The sequence below is a fragment of the Myodes glareolus genome, chromosome 3, assembly GCF_982192425.1.
Source record: "Myodes glareolus chromosome 3, mMyoGla1.1, whole genome shotgun sequence".
Lineage (NCBI taxonomy): Eukaryota > Metazoa > Chordata > Mammalia > Rodentia > Cricetidae > Myodes > Myodes glareolus.
In genome coordinates, this window is record NC_142028.1 from 27,308,530 (window position 1) to 27,329,526 (window position 20,997).

At 45.1% G+C, this 20,997-nt stretch overlaps 1 protein-coding gene across 13 annotated transcripts in view; it reads right to left on the reverse strand.

The window, feature by feature from the left end:
• Positions 1-20,997, reverse strand: part of Chd4 (chromodomain helicase DNA binding protein 4) — a 37,296-nt gene that overhangs the window by 15,583 nt on the left and 716 nt on the right. For 5 of the 13 annotated variants that reach the window (XM_087904211.1, XM_087904210.1, XM_087904209.1 and 2 more), the window contains exons 2-25: positions 20,564-20,742; positions 16,580-16,701; positions 16,171-16,386; positions 15,464-15,582; positions 15,082-15,323; positions 14,756-14,883; positions 14,417-14,552; positions 14,101-14,279; positions 13,667-13,906; positions 10,738-10,941; positions 10,414-10,619; positions 9,979-10,110; positions 9,807-9,903; positions 8,664-8,855; positions 7,531-7,731; positions 7,236-7,373; positions 6,855-6,976; positions 6,559-6,732; positions 6,096-6,237; positions 5,873-6,004; positions 5,643-5,760; positions 2,209-2,333; positions 1,633-1,870; positions 698-873 (exon numbers count right to left, since the gene is read on the reverse strand). In XM_087904211.1, coding sequence (XP_087760337.1) covers positions 698-873; positions 1,633-1,870; positions 2,209-2,333; positions 5,643-5,760; positions 5,873-6,004; positions 6,096-6,237; positions 6,559-6,732; positions 6,855-6,976; positions 7,236-7,373; positions 7,531-7,731; positions 8,664-8,855; positions 9,807-9,903; positions 9,979-10,110; positions 10,414-10,619; positions 10,738-10,941; positions 13,667-13,906; positions 14,101-14,279; positions 14,417-14,552; positions 14,756-14,883; positions 15,082-15,323; positions 15,464-15,582; positions 16,171-16,386; positions 16,580-16,701; positions 20,564-20,663 — 3,879 coding nt within the window. In that variant the 5' untranslated portion in view covers positions 20,664-20,742. The remainder of the gene's footprint in view (positions 1-697; positions 874-1,632; positions 1,871-2,208; positions 2,334-5,642; positions 5,761-5,872; positions 6,005-6,095; positions 6,238-6,558; positions 6,733-6,854; positions 6,977-7,235; positions 7,374-7,530; positions 7,732-8,663; positions 8,856-9,806; positions 9,904-9,978; positions 10,111-10,413; positions 10,620-10,737; positions 10,942-13,666; positions 13,907-14,100; positions 14,280-14,416; positions 14,553-14,755; positions 14,884-15,081; positions 15,324-15,463; positions 15,583-16,170; positions 16,387-16,579; positions 16,702-20,563; positions 20,743-20,997) is intronic. The other 8 variants (XM_087904214.1, XM_087904213.1, XM_087904212.1 and 5 more) reach the window with 3 other exon arrangements.

Here is a 20,997-nt window from a genome sequence, read left to right on the forward strand (position 1 = left end):
TGGGAGGTAGATGCAGGAGATTAGAAATTCAAAATCAGTTTAAGCTATAGAGTTCAAAGTCAGTCTAGGCTTCAGCTAAAATAACACCCAAGCCTGCAATCATAGCAACTAGGAGGAGGATGGAAGAGGAACAAAATAGCAAGACTTTGTTTAAAACACGAAGGGGGAAAATGCTATATTATCAGACTGCAACAAGAGTATTATTCTGATGAGAAAGCATGGTAAAGACATCAAAAACCCATGCCAACTTAACCCTGAGCCAAGTGGTTTAAAGAGAACCAGCAAAGAAATCAGCATTTTAAAATTACTTAAAGGATGAACTATATTACAAAAACTTCTCACATTTTTTTGGGAGTTTTTACTTCTTAGTGTAAGACCAAGGAGGAAAAAAAAAAAGAAAAGAATTCTTACTTTGAGAAAACAGCTACCTAATAAGGTATGTATCTCATCTGCTTTTTCTAAGGTAGTATTCAAAGATTCATGTGGAGAATTACTAAGACACATGAAAGTAAGACTCTAGGAGAGTACATGATGGCTATGTGAAATCTGACTGCGGAGCTCCTGATAGTCAAGGCAAAGATGATAACGGAAATTGAGCATGTTACATTCTTTTCTGTTGTTTCAAGTACCATCTTGATCTCAATTTCAATTTTTAGACCAATAACCAAGAACAGCATTGCCTTGGATTCATACTCACCCCCATTTCTTCTTCCCGTACCACATACTGGGCCACTTTAAATGAACTCAAATATTCATTCATGCCCTGCAATTCTGTGTCTTCAGTCTCATCTTGGTTGCGATCCAGCAGTCGTTCAATGGCCTTATCATCATAATGGATAACACTGCTATCTTCTCCCTCTTTGTTGTCTCCTCCTATGAAGAACCAGGGGACCACAACCCTAAAGTCAGTTCAGTTGCTGCAGAAGAAAAACAGCTCCCAGCCAGGCAGTGGTGGCGCACGCTTTAATCCCAACATTTGGGAGGCAGAGGCAAGCAGATCTCTGTGAGTTCAAGACTAGCCTGGTCTACAAAGTGAGTTCCAGGACATGCTCCAAAGCTCCACAAAGAAACCCTATTTTGAAAAACCAAAAGAAAAAAAAGAAGGAAGCAAGGAAGAAAGGAAGAGAGAGACGAGAGAGAGAGAGAGAGAGAGAGAGAGAGAGAGAGAGAGAGAGAGAAGAAAAAGCAGTTCCCTGTAGCACAATTAATAAAAAACCAGAGACAGAAATTGGGTTTCAACCTGAAGACCAGAAAAATAAAACAGTCAGACACTGGCTCTTACCTCTACTTCAGTCTGAAATGGCAATCCTGCCTCCAGGATTCTCAGAATGAGACTAAGACTGAGCTGTCTCCTCCTGTTTTGCAATTCTCTCTAGTTCTGGGATTAAGGATGTGCACCACTACCACCTGGTTTCTATGGCAAACTAGTGTGGCTACTGGGATTAAAGGTGTGTGTCATTGCTGCCTGTAAGACTGGCCAGTGTAGTTGTTTTACTTTTCTGATCCTCAGGCAAGATTTAGTTATTATAATACAAATGAAATGTCACTACAGTTCCCATGGGACCCTTGCTATCAAAAGTACCCTCTAGGAACTCAAGTTCTACTTAAAATTTAAGATCCTGATCAGCTCACCTCCATCTGTGGCTTCATCCTTGAATAGTTCCTCAGTGCCAAATTTGAGGATGTCATCAAGCTCCTGTTTGGACATTGAGCCAGTCTTGGAGCCTAGTCCAGGCCGCACCACTAAATGTGTGAGCATCATCTTCTTCTTTGCCACCTGCGTGATGCGCTCCTCCACTGAAGCACGAGTCACAAAGCGGTAGATCATCACCTTCTTATTCTGCCCAATACGGTGGGCTCTACTAAAGGCCTGGATTTGATCAAACAAAACCAGCAATCTTATGTCCTACTGTCTTTCACAGAAATCAGAGGCGATACTAGGCAGAAGCTGAAGCTAGTCTTCACATAAAATTTCTTTTTGCACCTCTCCCTCCAGATACCACTTCTCATCACATGACCCAAAAGAGAACTACAACTAATCCCAATTCTCAGATGACATTCAAAAAAGAAAGAAAGAAAGAAAGAAAGAAAGAAAGAAAGAAAGAAAGAAAAAAGTCAAAATTCAAGTATTAAATTTCAAATAACAGAACCTTTCCTGGAGGGTAGGTAGGGGCTGCTGGGACCTCCTAGAGCAGCTTCCCTACTCACCTGAATGTCATTATGGGGGTTCCAGTCAGAATCATATATGATAACTGTGTCAGCAGTGGCCAGATTGATCCCAAGGCCTCCAGCTCGGGTGGAAAGCAAGAAGCAGAACTGTTGAGCACCCGGTGCTAAAAAACAGAAAACACTATGAGTTCTCTCCTGAATTATAACAAATAAGTAGAGAAGGAAGGAGTCACATCATACAACAGGGCTCACACAGGAGATTTACTGGAAGGAGTGAGAAGAGACAGAGAAGGGAGCAAAGAAGAAATAACTGACCAGAAATCCAAGCACTAATATCATAAAGGGAGGGGTGGGTGAGGAAATGTCAGTTAAGAAGCTTCCTATCTAACTATGGTGTAAAGAATAGGATCTACCCTTGGATCTCAGTGTGCACCTGGGACTGGATCCTCAAACAGAAAAAGAACATTAAGAGAAAAACTGGTGACACTCAGGATCTACAGTTCTTTGACAGTATGACTCAATGTTAATTAATCTCCTACCATGGTCACATAAATTCTTAGATTTTTGTTTTGTTAAGTTTTTTTTAGTTTTTTTGTTTGTTTGTTTGTTTTTTGAGACAGAGTCTCATGTAGATCAGACTGGTCTTGAACTCTCTAGACAGCTGAGGATAACTGAACTTCCTGTCTCCACCTGCCTCTGCTTCCCAATGCTGAGATTACAGTAAAGCGTCACCATACTTTAAGTGGTGCTGGGAATGGAATTCAGGGCCTCATGAAGGTTAGGCAAACACTCTAACAACCCCTCCCACTTTTTTTGTGTGCATTTGTGTGTCAGTATACATGAGTGTGCTCTTCAGCACCTACATGGAGGTCAGAGGACAAAGCTAGTCTTCCCCCTTCTACCATTGTGACTCCTAGAAACTCAGGTAAACAAGTTTGGCACCTTTACCTACTACTGAATCATCTCACTGGCCTTTTATAAAACTATTTTTAAATTATACTTATTTTGTATATATACATGCATGTGCACATATGTATAGTCAGAGGACATCGTGCAGAAGTTGGTTCTTTCTACCATGTGGGTACCAGGATAGAAATCAGAGAGATATGCTTGGTAGCAAGTACCTTCACCTGCTAGCCATCTCACTAGCCTTTCTCCCCTTCCAGATAGGGTCTTATGTACTACATGTAGCCCAGATATCCTTGAATTATTTTTAAATATTTTTATCATTATTTATTTACTTTTGGTTTTTGAGAAAAGGTTTCTCTGTAGCTTTGAAGCCTGTCCTAGAACTAGCTCTCGTAGACCAGGCTGGCCTTGAACTGCCTGTCCAGCTCTGCCTGTCTCTGCCTCCTGGGTACTAGGATTAAAAGGTGCACCACCATTGCCCAGCTATTTTTTTTTATATGCATGTTTTGCCTTTATATGTCTGTGTACAGCATATGTACACTGCCTGGAGAAGCCATAAAATGAATGCCCCGAACTGGAGATACAGAGTTGTGAGCCGCCACATGGGTGCTGAGAAATCAGACCCAGGTCTTCTGGAAGAACAGCCAATGCTCTTTATCAAGTGCTGAGATTACATGCATATGCCACCAAGCACTGAAAGTTGTTATTAAGAGCAGCAGGCTAATTCTGCATTGTTTTACAACTTTTAAGTCTAAAATATTTTAAATAACCAGTACAGCCAAAGACCCTGACTCAAAAAAAAAAAAAAAAACAAAAAATAGAAAATGAAAATTAAAGTTTGGGGAAGGGTAGATGCATCTACTGAGATAGACAAGTCTACCACATATTTGAGCATCAACAAATCTGACCCTTGGGGCTAGAGATAAAGAGCACTCTGCTCTCACAGAGGACCTAGGTTCAGTTCCTATCAGGTAGCTCTTAACTCAGGACACCTCTTCAGGCACCTGTACATACATGCTACACATACAGACAAGTAGGCACACAAACATACACATAAATAAAAATAAATTGAAAAATAAAACTAATCTATCCCGGGGCTGGAGAGATGGCTCAGTGGTTAAGAGCATGGCCTGCTCTTCCAAAGGTCCTGAGTTCAAATCCCAGCAACCACATGGTGGCTCACAACCATCTGTAATGAGGTCTGGTGCCCTCTTCTGACCTGCAGACATACACACAGACAGAATATTGTATACATAATAAATAAATAAATAAATATTTAAAAAAACTAATCTATCCCTTCTTTTAGTCTTGGGATATAATTAATCAGAGAAAAGACTCCAACGGGAAGGTAAGAAAAAGCTCTTAGAGCTAGTTCAATTGTTTCTTCAAAAGCTTTCCTCCACGAAATCAATTGACCAAGACCCAAAAGAACTACTGAGAAAACAGGTGCACAGAATAAGCTGGGGTACTTGGAGAGAGATGGCTCCACAGTTAAGAGAAATGATTGTTCTTCCAGAGGACCTGGGTTCATTCCCAGCATCCACATGGCAGTTCACAAACAGCTATAACTCCAGTTCCAGGGGATCCAATGCCTTCTTCTGGCCTCTACAGGTACTACATACCTATGGTACATAGACACACATGCAGATAAAACACCCACACACAAAATAAAATCTTAAAAAACAAACCAGTGGGGCCAGTGAGATGGCTCAGTAGGCAAAGATCCTTTGATATCTGTGTTCAATCCCAAGGACTCATATGGTAGAAGGAGAGAACCAATTCCTGTAAGTTTTCCTCTACTCCCACATCTGAGTCATGGTACACAAGTGTGCAGATGCAGTTGTAAGCGCACATGCATGCATGTATACATTACAAAAAATAAAATGATCACTCCAGAGATCCAAGAAAAATGATTGCGACTGGACGGGGTACATGCCTTTAATCCTAGCTCTTAGTTAAAGGCAGGTTCGTCTCTGCATTTGAGTCCAGCCTGGTCTACAGTTTCAGATCAGCAAAGGATACATAGTAAGACCCTGTTGTTCTTACAGAGAGAGGACTTGGGTTCAATTCCCAGCACAGACATGGTAGCTCACAACTGTCTTTAACCAAAGTACCTAGGCACACATATGGTGTACATACTTACATGCAGGCAAAACACTCACACACAAAAAGTAATCTGTTGTTTTTTGGGAGGTTCTGAGAGAAAGGATTTCTCTACACAGTCTAGCTGTTCTGAAACTTACTATGTAAACCACCTGGCCTCATACTCAAGAGATCCGCCTCCCGGATACACACACACACACACACACACACACACACACACACACACACACACACAAATATGAAGGTGGTGGCACATACCTTTATTCCCAGCACTCGAAAGGCAGAGGCAGGCAGATCTCTGAGTTCAAGGCCAGCCTGGTCTACAAGAGCTAGCTTCAGGACAGTCTCCAAAGCTACAGAGAAACCCTATCTCAAAATGCCAAAAAAAAAAAGAAGGAAGGAAGGAAGAGAAGAAAAAGAAAAGAAAATGATTGCCTAGAAATAAGCCATTCCTCTCTTACCATTGAAGCGATCAATAGCCTCCTGACGCATATTCCCAGTGATCCCACCATCAATACGTTCATATTTATAACCTTCATGTTCTAAAAAATCCTCTAACAAGTCCAACATCTTGGTCATCTGTAAAAAGGAATAGCTTAATTAATTATAGAGCTGTTAGGTGATAATCCCTCTTCTCAGTCACTAGGGCTGTCCCACCACTGTCTCTGCAGTTCTAGTTAGGCCCACATACCTGGGAAAAGATGAGTACACGATGCCCTCCCTCCTTAAGGTTCTTAAGCATCTTCTGTAGCAGCAACAATTTCCCAGACGCTCTGATTAGGGCACTACCATCATACATGCCATTAGGCATCTTAGGGGCTTCCTGGTAACAGAAGCAAAGGAAAATATATTGAAAGAAAGCTCACAAGGAGGAGTTGGCAATCGAGGGAAAACAAAGAGATGGCTCATCTTACCATTGCCGCCACAGGGAAGAGGTAAGGGTGGTTGCAGCACTTCTTAAGATCCATTACTACATTCAGTAAGGAAACCTGGTTGCCACCACCTCGAGCATTAAGTGCTTCAAAATTCCGTGTGAGAATATACTTGTAGTACTTTCTATATGTACAAGATACAAAGACAGGTTGGACTCAAGGCTTTAAATGACTAATGATGCAACCCAACAGCCTGAGAGCTCATCTTTCAGCACTCCTCCCTGTGGGGCTAAGCTAACAAGCACTGGCCACACCATCGTCATGTTAGACACAGGAAGGTATAACTAAGAACTACAAATGCCAGATCCCAGGAATCGGGTTTCTTCAGACCCTGCTTGTTCCTGTCACCAGATGTCTAGAGGCTACGTGGGAGAAACCCTTGGCAAAATGGCAGCGTCTAATTAGATTACAAGATTGAATTTGGGCTTCCACACTTCACACTTACTTCTGCATAGGGCTCAGCTCCACGCGCACAATCAGTTCTGTCTTGGATGGCATATTCTTGAATACATCAGCTTTGAGCCGCCGCAACATGTGAGGCCCCAGCATGTCATGTAGTTTTTTAATCTGGTCCTCTTTAGCAATGTCAGCAAACTCCTCCAAGAAGCCTTCCAAATTGCTTCAGGGGAAAAAAAAAGAGTCACTGGTGAGGGAGAAACGAAGAAATGAGAATAATAGAGGAGATGGGCACCAAGAAGAACTAAGGCAGAATCATGGCCCGACTGTGACAAACACACTTACTGGAATCTCTCAGGGGTAAGAAAGTTGAGCAGATGAAACAATTCCTCCAGATTGTTTTGTAATGGAGTCCCAGTTAGCAACAGCTTGTGCTGTAGTGAGTAACCATTCAAAACTCGGAAGAACTGGTGAAGAGAGATGAAATCAAGAAATCAGGGCACCAATATATCTCGACAAAATCCCAAGCTGTCTCACTGTTCAGTGAAATGAGTCTCTCTCAGTCCATGGCCAGTCACATTCTTAAAGGCCTGGCCACAGAAGTGCTACTGCAGGTAAGGAAAAAAACAAAGACCATTTTTCCTTTCTTCTTTACTTAGGTTTTGTTCAAAGAGATGATGTTCCCAAAGACTAAAACTGGAGACTATCACCTCCCTCCCTACTTACCTTAGACTGATTATTCTTCAGACGATGGGCTTCATCCACAATGAGGCAGGCCCAATCAATAGAACCTAAGATGGCCATATCAATGGTGATCAATTCATAGGAGGTCAGTAAAACATGAAATTTCACAGATGCTTCTTTCTGCAAAAGATAAGTTTGTTATTCATTATGTCCACTCCTCCAGTATCAGCACATCCAGAGCTATCCTTTTTTTGCCTTACTCAGGTGAGGCAGCAAACTAAGCCCGAAGCACTGGATCCCTCTCAAACAGTACCCTCTTCCTCCCCCACTGAAATACCTTCATTCGGGAGGCCTTCTTGCCACCACGAATAGCATTGTCTTCAAAGGAAAACTCATTCTCCCTGATGATAGCACGGCTGTCTTTGTCACCCACATAGGTTACCACATACATATCAGGAGCCCACATCTCAAACTCTCGCTCCCAGTTGATGATGGTAGAAAGAGGAGCACTAACTAAGAAGGGGCCTTTGGAGTGACCCTAGGAGGAAGAAAGCAGGCAGAGTCAGAACTAAGAGCACCATCATCCTAAACCCCAGACTCACCTCTCTCTCTGACCCTCAGTGAAACTGAGGCCTGACACCTGCACCACTGCCCCCATCCATCATTCTCATTACAAAAGATACCCAATCCTCTTTTCCAAAAAGCAACGGGTCACCTTGACAAAGTCACACTCTTCCACCAAGACTTTCCCTACCACTATGTCCAACCACAGTTCTGTTTACCTCAAAATGCATGCATTTCCCATTCCCCAGGACAGACAGATATACTAAGTCTACCATGGCTCCATTCCCATATTTCTGCTGTAGGATCTAGAGAGATGGTTCACTGGTTAAGAATACTGGCTGCTCTTACAGAGGACCCTTGTTCAGATCCCAGGACCCACATGATGGCTCATAGTCTGTAACTCCAGCTTTAAGAGATCTGACAATCCTCTTCTGGCCTCCACAGGCACTACACACTGGTGGTGCACAGACATGAATGAGTGAAATGAAATTCATGCCCTGGCAATGCTAAACTTGTTGAACTTGTCCATATTGGGTTTCAATGGTCTAAGTTGATGAGGACAACTGACCAGGTCTCTTCCTCAAGAGGGCACCAAATCTCATTACAGATGGTTGTGAGCCATCATGTTGTTGCTGGGAATTGAACTCAGGACCTTTGGAAGAGCAGGCAGTGCTCTTAACTGCTGAGCCATCTCTTCAGCACAGATATAATAAAGGTACAACACTCACACAAATAAATTAAAAAAAAATGTTAAGGAAAAAATTTTCCATTGCAGACCTATATCTTCTTATCCCTCAGCAGTGTTCAAAGTCAGACTCCCTTCTTCCCTTCCTCTCCTCAAAATATAAGAAAAGAATACAGCCACAAAATCCCCACACTAAAAACTAACATCTCTGCCATCCTCACCTCCTTGTAGAGGGAGTAGAGAAAGACTGCTGTCTGCACAGTCTTCCCAAGGCCCATCTCATCAGCCAAGATGGTATCAGTGCCCTGAGCCCATGAGAAGCGAAGCCAGTTTAAGCCTTCCATTTGGTAGGGATGCAGAGTTCCACCTGTGGCATCCAGGTACTCCGGCTGTCGCTCATACTTCACTGTCGGCTGAAGGACGAGAGAGAAGACAAGAGCTGGTAAAGAATTCCCTTTTTCCCAGAAGACAGTAGCTACTTCCTCCTTTACATGTCCTCACTAGATATTTTTTCCCCAAGAGCTAAAAGAAAAACAACAACAAAAACCCTTAACGACGCCAGGCATGGTAGCACCTGCCTGTAATTCTAGTACTTCAGAGACTGAGACATAAGAACTGAGTTCAAGCCAAATGGTGGTGGTGCTCGCCTTTAAATCCCAGCACTCAGAAGGCAGAGGCAGGCAGATCTCTGTGAGTTCTAGTTCCAGGACAGGCTCCAAAGCTACAGAGAAACCCTGTCTCAAAAAAAAGGACTGAGTTCAATGTGAAAACCAGGGCTGGAGATATGGGTCAGCAGTTAAGAACTCGGGGACCCTGGTTCAATTCCCAGCACCCACATAGCAGCTCACAACTGTAACTCTAAGATCTGACACCCTCACACAAACTTACATGCAGGCCAAACAGTAATGCTATTAAAAGAATAAATTATTAAAAAATATTAGTATCAAAGACTCACTACCCATACACTAATTCCACTAGATCTATCAGATAAGTAGGTGTGATGGCTGTACAAATCTGCAATCAAAGAACTTGGAAGGTGGAAACAGGAAGATTAGAAATTTAAGGCCAGCCTCAGCTACAAGAGACCTGACCCTGTCTTTCTCAAATAAATAAACCCTTGTGTATAAGATCACTCCCTAGATAATATTTGCCCTCACACACAATATCCCTTTTGTGTTTCTTTTTTTTTTTCTGATGGTGAAGAAAGAAATCCCAGCATATTCTGGTTTACAGACCTGTGGAGAGGCAGGACATGAAGCCTCTAGAACATCAGAGCTAGAGCGATCTGCAGACCATGAGACTATAGTCGGTAAGACTTCTGCCCACCCAACAAATGATGCCCTTCCTCTTCCACCCCAACTCACATCAACAGTAGGAGTCTCCGGAGGCCTCTCCAGTTTCCGAAGCTTTACCTTCTTGAGCTTCTTTCCCGGCCGTCCTTCCTCACCCCTCATTAACTCTCTAGGAATGAAAACACCACAGCTGTCTAGGGGTCCTTGCAGGAGAGCAGCTCTACTTTTCTCTCCAATCACCTACCTGTGATTCCAGTAGCTCTGCTTGAACAGGTCATAGTCCTGTATCTCCACATCCTCACTCTCCCAAGATGCCTGGTCATAGGGTAAGTCTCGCCACTTGATTAAGTAGTGAACATGGCCCTTCTTGTCCACACTACAAGATCAATAAAGAAAACCTCCTCAGAGCCAGAAAGCAACTTTCCTCACCTTCCCAGTCAGCCTTGCTCTTAAAATGCTGGCGAAATCATTCTAAATGCAAAATCTACAGGTCCTCAGAGTCTCAATGGTATCTGTTTTCGTACCACTAATCTCTAACTTATACTCTCCCTATAGGCCAAATTCCAGGACTCAGTCACTGAATTATAGAGCTTAAGTCAGGGGCAATGTCCACTCTTATCCCCTTTAGTAAGAGCCACGCCTCCATGGGTACACTACCTCCGTGGAGCCAAAGTAGTACCTGTGGTTGAGGATTCGGTGGATCATCATCCATTCTGGTTTTATTCCATAGCGATAGAAGCGCTCTTCCATCTCTGCAAACTTAGGGTCCTTGTTCTTTCGCTTTCGGCTCTTTTCTTCATCTCCACCAAAGTCCCCAGAAGGTGGCTCATCCATATCATTCTTCCGCTGATAGTTTCGGAACATCACCTGACAGTGCAGCTCCAGCTAGGAGCAGAAAGAGAAAGCAGACCATCCTGGAGCTCCATCTAGTCTCCTATTAAAAGGCTGTTTTCTCACTACTTCTGCAGTATCACCCCACATAAACAGCCTGTCCCAGGCTTACCTGCAGTTCTGATACCCAGGAACAGTGCCAGTAAGACATGCCTTGCCATTTTACAAAGAACTGCCTCTCTGGCCGCCCCTCCAAAGGTTTGGGAGAGGGAGTATTAGGATCAGCATCTGGGGGCCGAGGCACTGGAGTGGGAGATGGTGGCTGGCCCCACTTCCAAATTAGGATCTTCTGCACTTTGCCCTTAAGAGCTGGACACTGAAAAAGAGAGCACTTTATCTCACTTAAAAACCACAAAGAGATGTATGAAATTCCCCAAGAATTAATAAACATTAATGTTTATGGGTGGATGCGTAAGAGCACTTGCTGCACAAGCATGAGAACATGAGTTCAAATGGTCAGTATTTGGGGAGATGAAACTTGCTGGTCTTCCAGAGGAACCAGATTTGATACCCAGTATTCACATGTGGCTAACAATCACTTGTAACTTCAGTTCCAGGGGATCTGACGCCCTTTTCTGTCACTAAATACACATGGCATATATACATACATACAGCAAAACACCCATCATAAACAAGTCACCAGCACCCACATCGAAAGCCACACACAGTCATGCACCACTACAACTCCAGTACCAGGGAGCAGAGACAGAAGGATCTGGAGCTAGCTGCCAGCCTAGCTCCAGGTTTACCAAGATTCTTTTCAAAGGACTAAGATGGAATAATAGAGCAGAACATGCTGCTCTCCTGACAGGCACAGAGGCCTGGGTCCCTACACATACATGTACATATACCCCCCACACATACATGTACATATACCCCCCACACACTGACTTTTTTTCTTTTCAAATAATTCTTACTGTAGAGGTCTAGCTGGCCTCAAATTCAATATATAGACCAGACCGACCTTAAACTCAGAGTTCTGACTATCTCTGCTAGAATTAAAGGACTGTACCATTACACCCAGAAAATAAAAATTAAAAACTATAGGGAGTCTGGTGACCTAAGTCTTTTACACCAGCACTGGGAAGGCAGAGGTAGGTAGACCTCTGTTCATTGAGCATCAGTATATCTGTTTTACACAGTGGGCTTCAGGTCAGCCAGAGCTATAGAATGGGACCCTAACCAAAAAAAAAAAAAAAAAACTTTCTAAATAATTAAAAACAAATTAGCAGTCAATCCCACAACTTTAATCTTGTCAATAAGTTATTAAAACCTCATTTCAAATAAACTCTAAACCCATGACCCTCCCTAGGTAAAGAACTCTAGAATTTTCTCTCCCTTTCTAGGTATCACCACAGAGCCTTAAATAAATAAATAAGTAAATAATAAATAAAAAAATAAAAAGCCAAGGGTCGGGTGATGGCAGCTTATGCCTTTAATCCTAGCACTTGAGGGGAAGGTCGATTTTTAAATGAGGCCAGCCTGGTCTACAGAGTGAGTTCCAGGATAGCCAGGGCTATTACAAAGAGAAACCCTGTCTCAAAAAAACAAGCAAAAAAACAAGCACAAAAAAAAAAAACCCAAAAAACCCAAAACCAACCAACCAAACAACAACAACAAAAAGACCAAGAAGATATACTTTAAACAATAACCCAGAATAGCTGAACAGATAAAAGTCACAGAACTAGAGTCAAGCAATTCCCCATCTTAAGCAACCTAAATGCAGTAAATGGGATCTCGAACAGTCTATGTTATCAAGAATTGAGGTAAGACATTAGGACTGAAATGAAGTTGGGCATAGTAATCTGAGCTTTACTCCTGATACTCAGGAAGATGAGGTAGGACAGTATGAGTTCAAGGCCAGCTTGGGATACATAATGAGGTCCTTGTCTCAAAAATAAAAGTTTACTGCAGCACTTGTGTACCAGAGCCAAGTTATGAGGCCAAACTAGGTTCTCATCAACAGAAAAATGAAGAAAATGTAGCATCATTTATACAATGCCATTCTTTTTTTTTTAAATATTTATTTATTTACTTTGTATACAATATTCTGTCTGTGTATGCCTGCAGGCCAGAAGAGGGCACCAGACCCCATTACAGATGGTTGTGAGCCACCATGTGGTTGCTGGGAATTGAACTCAGGACCTTTGGAAGAGCAGGCAATGCTCTTAACCTCTGAGCCACCTCTCCAGCCCTACAATGCCATTCTTTTAGCTATAAAGTTATGTCATTTACAGGAAAATGGGTAAAAACGGCAATCATATAGGCAAATTAAGTCAGTCTTTGAAAAACAAGTTTTCTCTAATCTTTGAGTCCTAAACTTAGAGGTACATAAAATCCTGTATGTACAGAGGACACAACAGTAGACACAATACTATTAAAAAGAAACAAAGGACTGACGGGAAGGGGAAGAAACTTCAGTACAGCAGGCAGGCAAGAGGCAGTGGCAGGCAGATCTCTGAGTTCAAGGCCAGCCAAGTCTACATAGTAAGTTCCAGGACAGGCAAGATGTGTAAAAACCCCTTCTCAAAACAATAAACAAAACAGGGTCCTGCAAGAGTATCAGTGCTCTTTATCATTGAGCCATCTCTCCAGCTCTCAAAATTAAAGTTTTTAAAGTCAGGATCCCGTGTTGGGTTCGTACCTATCATCCCAGCACTCAGGACACACCATGAATCCAAGGCCAGCTTGAGCTACACATAGTGAGTTCAAGGCCAGCTTGGACTATATAAGACATCACTTCAAAACACCACCACAAAAAAAAAAAAAGGAAACAGGAATGATTACTCTAAACAAACTAAAATAGTACTTTACCCTGCTTAAAAGGACTATCAACCAAGACACTACCTCTTCTTTTCAGTTAATTTCACAGAAAATGGGGTCCCAAGACTAACTGAGGAAATTCCTGCCTCAGCTAGAAAATGTGTAGCAGGTCTCCAATAACCTCTCCCCAACCTCAGTCTCACAATGCCTACAGAGAGCAAACCCTTGTGAGATATATGACACTGCTCCCACCTCCCACCTTCACTGAAGTCACTTACAGTACAACGGGGACAGAGCCATTCGCCATTTGGGATCTCTGGCAGTGGAGGGTTCAGGCAGTGGATATGGTAGGAAGAAGGGCATGTGTCACAGCATAGCAGCTCCCCGCCATCTTTGCAGACTCGACAGAATTCCATATGGTGGTCATCTTCCTCTTCTGGGTCTCCTCCAACTTCCTCAAGAATCTCCTCACCCTCAGAATTGTCCTCTTTAGCTTCCCACTGGATGCCCTCCTTCTCCTGCAATAAAAAACCAGAGATCAGATTATTACCACCCCACCCCCTCCCCAAGCCAGAACCTACTCCATTGTTCCTTTAGATGTTTCTCAAAGCCAAGGACACTGCCATTTCTATTTCTACTTAGGCTCAAAGAAGCTTATCATCCTACCCTTTTCCTCAGGGGTACCCAGGGGCCACAGTAGCAAGGTACTCACACAATGTGGACAGCTCCACTTGCCCTCGGGGGCCTTCTCCATGTCTGGGTCCAGGCACACCATATGGTAGGCTCGGGGGCAGGTATCACACAGGATGATCTCACCGCCTTGCTGGCACACCTCGCAATAGTCCTGGTGGTCTGTCTCATAACCATCCACAGCAGTCACCTCCTCCTCGCCTGGGCAAGGAAGAGGGAAAGCCCAATTATTAGAACAAAACCACCTCCCCCCAACCCTGATCTCCTAAGGGAGATTCTTCCATGGCCATTCATTCCCACCTTGTCCCATCACACATAAGTACAGAAAAGAAACACACCTTTCTTTTTCTTTTTAGTGGTCCGGAGTTTCTTGCGGCTCCGACTACTGCGGCTGGTAGAACCATCCGAAACAGAGTAGCTATTGATGCTGGCATCATCGAAGTCAGATTCCACATCTAAATCATCATCTTCACTCTGAAAAAAATGAGAAAAGAATAAAGTTAAAAGTCCAAGCCCAGGAAAGGATGGAAAGAACCCCAGCAAGAACTGTACAGAAGGAGCCTAGTCACACCTGTCTAAGGCAGTAATACCCCCCATTCTTACGTACCAGACAGAAAGCAACATTCTTTCCACCACACAACTCCCTCCTTCACCAGTGGGATGGATCAGGTACTCACCGAGGATCTCTTACGCTTGGAGCCAAAACCTCCCAACTTGATTTTCAGAGGAGCTACCTTCTTGGGTTTAGGCTTCTTGGCATCAGGCACTCGAGGGCTGCCTTTGGGCTTCCTCCGAGCATTAGGACCTACAGTCAAGATACAGCCAAATGTGCATCGTAAGGCAAGTGATGGGAGAACAAAGTCTTCACCTAAGCTCTACCTTATCTTCTGAATCTGACGCTTACTCCTGCCTCTTGCCACCTACCTTAGGGGCAATACAGCATCCCTATGCTGTCTTTTGTTTCCCAAGCCCACCCTGGACTCTTCATTAAATTCCATTTCACCTTTGCCCTCCTTGGTCTTGGCCTTGCGGATAGGCACCTCCACAGGGGGAGGGGGAGGTGCAACTTCAGTAGCCGTCACCATGCTTTCCACCACAGCCACAGCTGCTGCAGCTGCAGCAGCCACCGAAGCTCCAGAGCTGCCCTTGAAGGGGTTGTTGGTACTGAACTCCCTCCACTTTGCACCCAAGACCATCATCATCTTGGAGACAGCAATCTTGGGGTTTTTAGCAGCAATTAGGGGTCTGGTAGAGAAATGAACAATAAGAAGATGGACAAGAGTAAGAAAGATGGACATGTATAAAAATAAAAGAGAAAAGGAAACAAAAAGAAATTCTAGAAGGAATCTTCTCCCTTTCCATTCCCTACAATCCTCCTTACTTACCGGACAAACTGGCTGAAGGCCTTGTAGTTGGTGAGGGTACGGTAATCTTCCTCTGAAAAAACATGGTCAATGTCTTCCATGCCCCAGTCTTCCAAAAGTTGGGCAGATGATTTCGGTTCCTGCAGAGAGAACACTGGTGTGGGAGAATTGTCTGTATTCTGTCAATCACGTGTTTTAATAAAACGCTGATTGGCCAGGCAGGAAGTATAGGCGGGGCAATGAGAATAGGAGAAGGCTAGAGAGGAGGAAGCTCTCTCCACCATTCCTGTCCAGACCATCGAGGAAGCAGCATGTAACTTGCCCAGCTGAGAAAGGTATGGAGCCATGTGGCTAATGTAGATAAGGATAATGGGGTAACATAAGTTATAAGAGCTAATAAGTAGCCTGACCTAATGGGCCAATCAGTTTATAATCTTATGGAGTCCTGTGTGTGATTTTTCCTTGGGAACTGCCGGCTGTGGGGTGCCGGGCAGAACAGATACCACAACAAACATGTTACAGAACATGGTCAAGGGCCTGCCTCCTACTGTCCACACTTGCTAAGAGAATGTGAGTACAAACTATGGCTTGCAAGAGCAGAGTAAAAGAGGGCTAAGATGAAATAATCACAACTATATGGAGAGACTGTGTTCTGAAGGGCAGGAGATGTATCTGGGAACAAGGGACAGGCACTAGCAAGAAAGAGGACAGGACAGCAGTCTTGGCACCTTTGAGTCATCATCATCATCCTCCTCTTCTTCCTCCTCCTTCCGCTTGGACTTGCTCTTCTTTTCTTTCTTAGGTCCGAGCTTCTTCTTCTTCTTCTTGCCAGGAGTGTAGTCGCTGCCCTCACTGTCTGATCGCAGAGCCACCTCCTCCTCCTCCTCCACAAACTCTGGCCCTTCCCCAGAGCTGTCCCCCAGCTGCCGGCATAAGAGTAAACGCTGGAGCAAGGAAGGGGGAGAGGGAGACAGACACACATGCTACACACATGCTGACCTCAGGATAGTCCTGAGGCTCATCCCAGGGCCTGACCCACAGCTCCAGAAGGAGAAACACCCTCAGGCCCACAACCACTCTCGGAGTATCTCCTTCTTCCTTCCTCTCACTCCCCAGAACACTCAGTCACCCACTTACCTCCTTCTTTTGGCGCTTGCTCTTAGGGATTTTAGGGTCTCGAGGTTTCTTAGGCTTTTTCTTCTTCTTGAGCTTTGGAGTCTCTGCTTCTGACAAATCTTCTTCTGGGTCTTCTTCATTTTCTACATGCATTTGGCAAAGTGGGGCAGATGGGGAAAAGAGCAACGGCAAAAGGTTAAGGACCTAATTTGGAGAGTTAGACTGTCTGCCCATTTCTCGTCCCAGACTCCCCTAAAGAGAACTGCTATACTACACACAGCACAGAAACAGACAGAGTTGGCTAGCCCTGAAACAAGCCTGCCAGGCTAGCGCAGGCCCACCTCGGCAGCTGTCCAGGCCCCTACCTCCTCTCCTCACCACAGAACTGCCTAGAGAACTGGATCCAGGTCTCCCACAAAGTGGCCAAACGGCCCATACAACAGAGGGCAAGGAAAGACTAACCAGAGGCACTGAACACAAACTCAGTTCTCACACCACCCCAGATCAAATACCAGGTTCAGGGTCTGAGAAATCACACCCTTATCAAACCCCTTTGAGATTATCACTGCTCAGAACCACCAGAATCTCCCCAGTCCAGATTCAGTTTCCAGTTAAACTTCATACCCATTCCCAGTTTCCTTTCTCCATCTCTAGTCCTACTGTTTCTTTCCAGCTTTCTCCTGGGTCAGGCGACTCTTCTCCCTAGGGGCCCGGAATCAGCCCAGCTGTCACCATCTCCCCTTCCCAACCCCCCTCCCATCTGGCTCCACCTCCTTCCCTGGCTAGAAGCACACACAAAGCCTGGGTAACACAGGGGCTCCTGGGCAAGAATAGGTAGAAAGAGGCACAGAGGGAGAAGGCTAGGAGGTAGCATTCTTTGTACCAGACATGTACACCAGCGACCAGTTCCCTCCTCCCTCTTTTCACTCTCTTCCCAAGCCACCCCCGCCCAAGAAGGGGGGAGTAGGAAAGGGAGGAGAGAGAAGGGAGTGCCTCACCCACTGAAGAGAAGGAAAATGGCTCCTGACCGCAGAAGCCAGCCCAGGGCACCTAGTGCCAACATAGGACAGACAGGAAGTGGCGGGGAGGAGGTGGAGCCGACAGAAGTACACAGAGCAAAGAGTACCCTCAAAGAAAACTTCTCAAATTATTACCTGGCCCTAGGTCCAAAGCCAGTGATCTCTAATACCTACCCAAGCATGGCACAGTTTGTAAGTGTTCAGCCTAAAGCTTCAGGCAAACAAACCAAGACAGCATGAAGAGGGATACTATTTGAAGGACTGTACTCAATCATAATTTTTTTAAGACATTACAACTAAGATTTAATAAGAACTCAGTGGAGGCTATCAAGCTATATGACCTTCTTCCCTTGAAGGTACCTAAAAGCTTTAGCTTGAGGAATGAAGCCCACAACCCTCTCAAAGTTCAGCTCCCTCATCATCCAACAAGAATCCTATCCAACATATTGAAATCATGTTCAGACCCCAAAAAAGTAGTAGGACCAAGAGAACAGCAGCAAAAAAAAACAAAAAAAAAAACCCCAAAACAAAAATAAACCAAAAAAAAAAAAAAACACACACACACACACACAAAAAACACATGTTCCCTTTAATCCCACACATACTCTTAGCTCATGCTCATGAGCCCCAGAAGTAGCCCTAAAATGATCCTGGCTCTGCCCTTCTGGAGTAAGGCAGATCCTGAGGCTGCACAAAGCACCACAGGCCTTCGGTCTGCACTCATTCCAGGGTCAAGTCCGGTTAGAAGGTCCCTCCCACTCCCAAATCATTGTCTTAGAGGCTTCTCCCCCATAACCCTTCACTACCCTCTATCAGCCACATTTCCCTTCTTCATCTTTGCCTGCAGAGCACAAGGGAGACAAGGACAAATTCATGGAAGCAAAGCAGACACCTTTCCATCCATACACAACCCTCAAACTCCTTAGGCAAATCATACACCGAAATGGTAAGCAACACGCTGTGTGAGATACAGGGAGATTTGGGAAAGGGGCAGATTGGGTGTGTCAAGTGGAAAAACTGGGTCACGTACATATTGGGGCAGAGTTCACACTGAGAGCCTGCAGAGCTCACGCTCGACTTGGGAGGAAGGCTGGAGACCAGCACGATAACAGAAGACTAATTTGGGGCCCAACACTGGTGGGATAGCACTACTCATCCCGCCCTCACAAAGAACAGAAAAAAAGCAAGGCCTCCTCCTTCCCACCACCATCCCAGAAAGACAGGAATCTGCAGCCTTATGCCTCAGCGATGTGATGCAAATCTAAGTCTCTTATTCCAGTGGCCAAAGATGTGAAGACTATCAGCTCTTGCTGGGCAGTGGTGGCGCACACCTTTAATCCAGCACTCGGGAGGCAGAGGCAGGCGATCTCTGAGTTCGAGGCCAGCCTGGTCTACAAGAGCTAGTTCCAGGACAGGCTCCAAAGCTACAGAGAAACACCGTCTCGAAAGATTTAAAAAAGAAGAAGAAGAAGAGCTCTCTTAAATGGTTTCAGATTGAAGTGAAGAATTCCAAGTTAGAAAATGTCAAATTTGCTGGGCAGTGGTGGCAAACACCTTTAATCTCAGTACTCGTGAGGCAGAGACAGGTTGATCTCTTTTGAGTTCGAGGCCAGCCCAACCTACAAAGTGAATTCCAGGACAGCCAGAGCTACACAGTGAGACCCTGTCTTAAAAAAAAAAAGAAAAGGCAAATTTGAAAAGCATTTCTTCCGGAAACCTCAAATTCCAGTTGGATCTAAGGAAAAGGCAGAAGTAGAAACCATGTCATAAAAAAACAAAAACAGGCCAGACTGTGGTGGTGAATGTCTTTAATCCCAGCACTTGGGAGGCAGGGGCAGGTGGATCTCTGAGAGTTCGAGACCAGCCTGGTCTACAGAGCACACGTCTGGACTATTACACTGAGAAAATCAGAAACAAAACCAAAATAAAACCAGGACCACCAGACTCGAGAATGGTGTAGCTGTGTGTATAAAGAAATGGTACTAGTGGGGAGAGGCTTGCTTTTTTTCTTTTTATTTAAATTTTAACTTTTTAAGTGAACAGAGAGTCAAATGAAACAATAGGTATCTTAACTAAGGGGCTCTGAATAAGGAGACAAGTGGAAGACATCCACTTAAAAGCATGACATCAACCATCACTTGAGGACAGGCACTCAGGCAGGCTAGCTACAACTATACGGGTTTGGCCAGTCCAGGGAGCCACCCCAAAACACTGATAGTGCAAACCTTAACACACCCACACAAACACCTCACATCACAAACCCAGACCCCAAACTACCTCAGAGTGGCCGAAGCCTCTGGGGAAGAAGAAGGCTTATGTCCACACCCGGGGAAAAGGAGTACCTTCTTTTCTCTGCCTCTCCTTACTAGAATACTGCATTCTCCCTTAACCCTCCCCATCCCTTCCCCATTTAAAAAATTCCAATAATCTGCCTAGTTCAAAGTTCTCTAGATCCAATAAGGAGCGAGATTCAAACTTCACACTCTTGAAACAGCGCAGAAAACCGGTAACTGATTACAAGCTAAAAATAATTGGACAGAGAACCACCAACACTCCCCACTTTCTTTTCTCGAGAACAATCGCGGGATCCCAGGCGCCTGGCAGGGCTCCTACAACAGAAATCTTAACGCACCCCATGTCACCAGCAGAGTCTCCAAGAGTCCCAGGCACCTACATTAATAAGAAGCTGCACCAGGTAGTGCCTGCTAACCCAGAGAGCTCCCTCAACTGGGAAATGCGGAGTATTCCAGACAGCCTTGAGCTTACATCTGGGTCCGCGGTGCCCAAAAGGCACATGGCTTCCACCACTACCACCCCCCACACCCCCCTCCACACACAAGAGCTCCGCAGAAGAGAACCACTCCCTTCGGATGCCCTCCACCCTGGTCTCTGCACACAGGAGACAAGCAACGCACTCAGCCTCACTGAAGTCTCTAGAAAGATCAAACACCTCCTTCCTGCCCCGGGCCCTCTGGGAAGATGTTACCTGGATGGGGTGGGGGCAGGCTGTTGTTCAGAAGTGCATCCATATCCTCCTCCTCACTGCCCGCTGAGCAGGGGGACGGGGAGCCCAGGCCCGACGCCATCCCCTTCCGTTCCCCGGCCAGGGAATTGGCCCAGCTGCTCCTGCCTGCGGCCTGGGGCCCTCTACACTGGCCCGAGTCACTGTGCGGGGGAGGGGGGGAGAACAGTGAGTGACGCGCAGTCCCCCTCCCCCACCCGCTCTTTCCGCCCCCCTGGCCCTGCCACCCTAGCCGAGCGAGCACCCGAACCACTCAGGCTGAACTTAGTTCCACACTCCTCGGGGACAGCCTGTGAGCAAGCTCCCCAGAAGAAACCCCCAAGAAGAGGGAGCGATGCCCCCGAGGTCAGGCTGGTGTATGGCGGGGAGGGGGACAAGCTGGGCTAGACTAAGCCAGG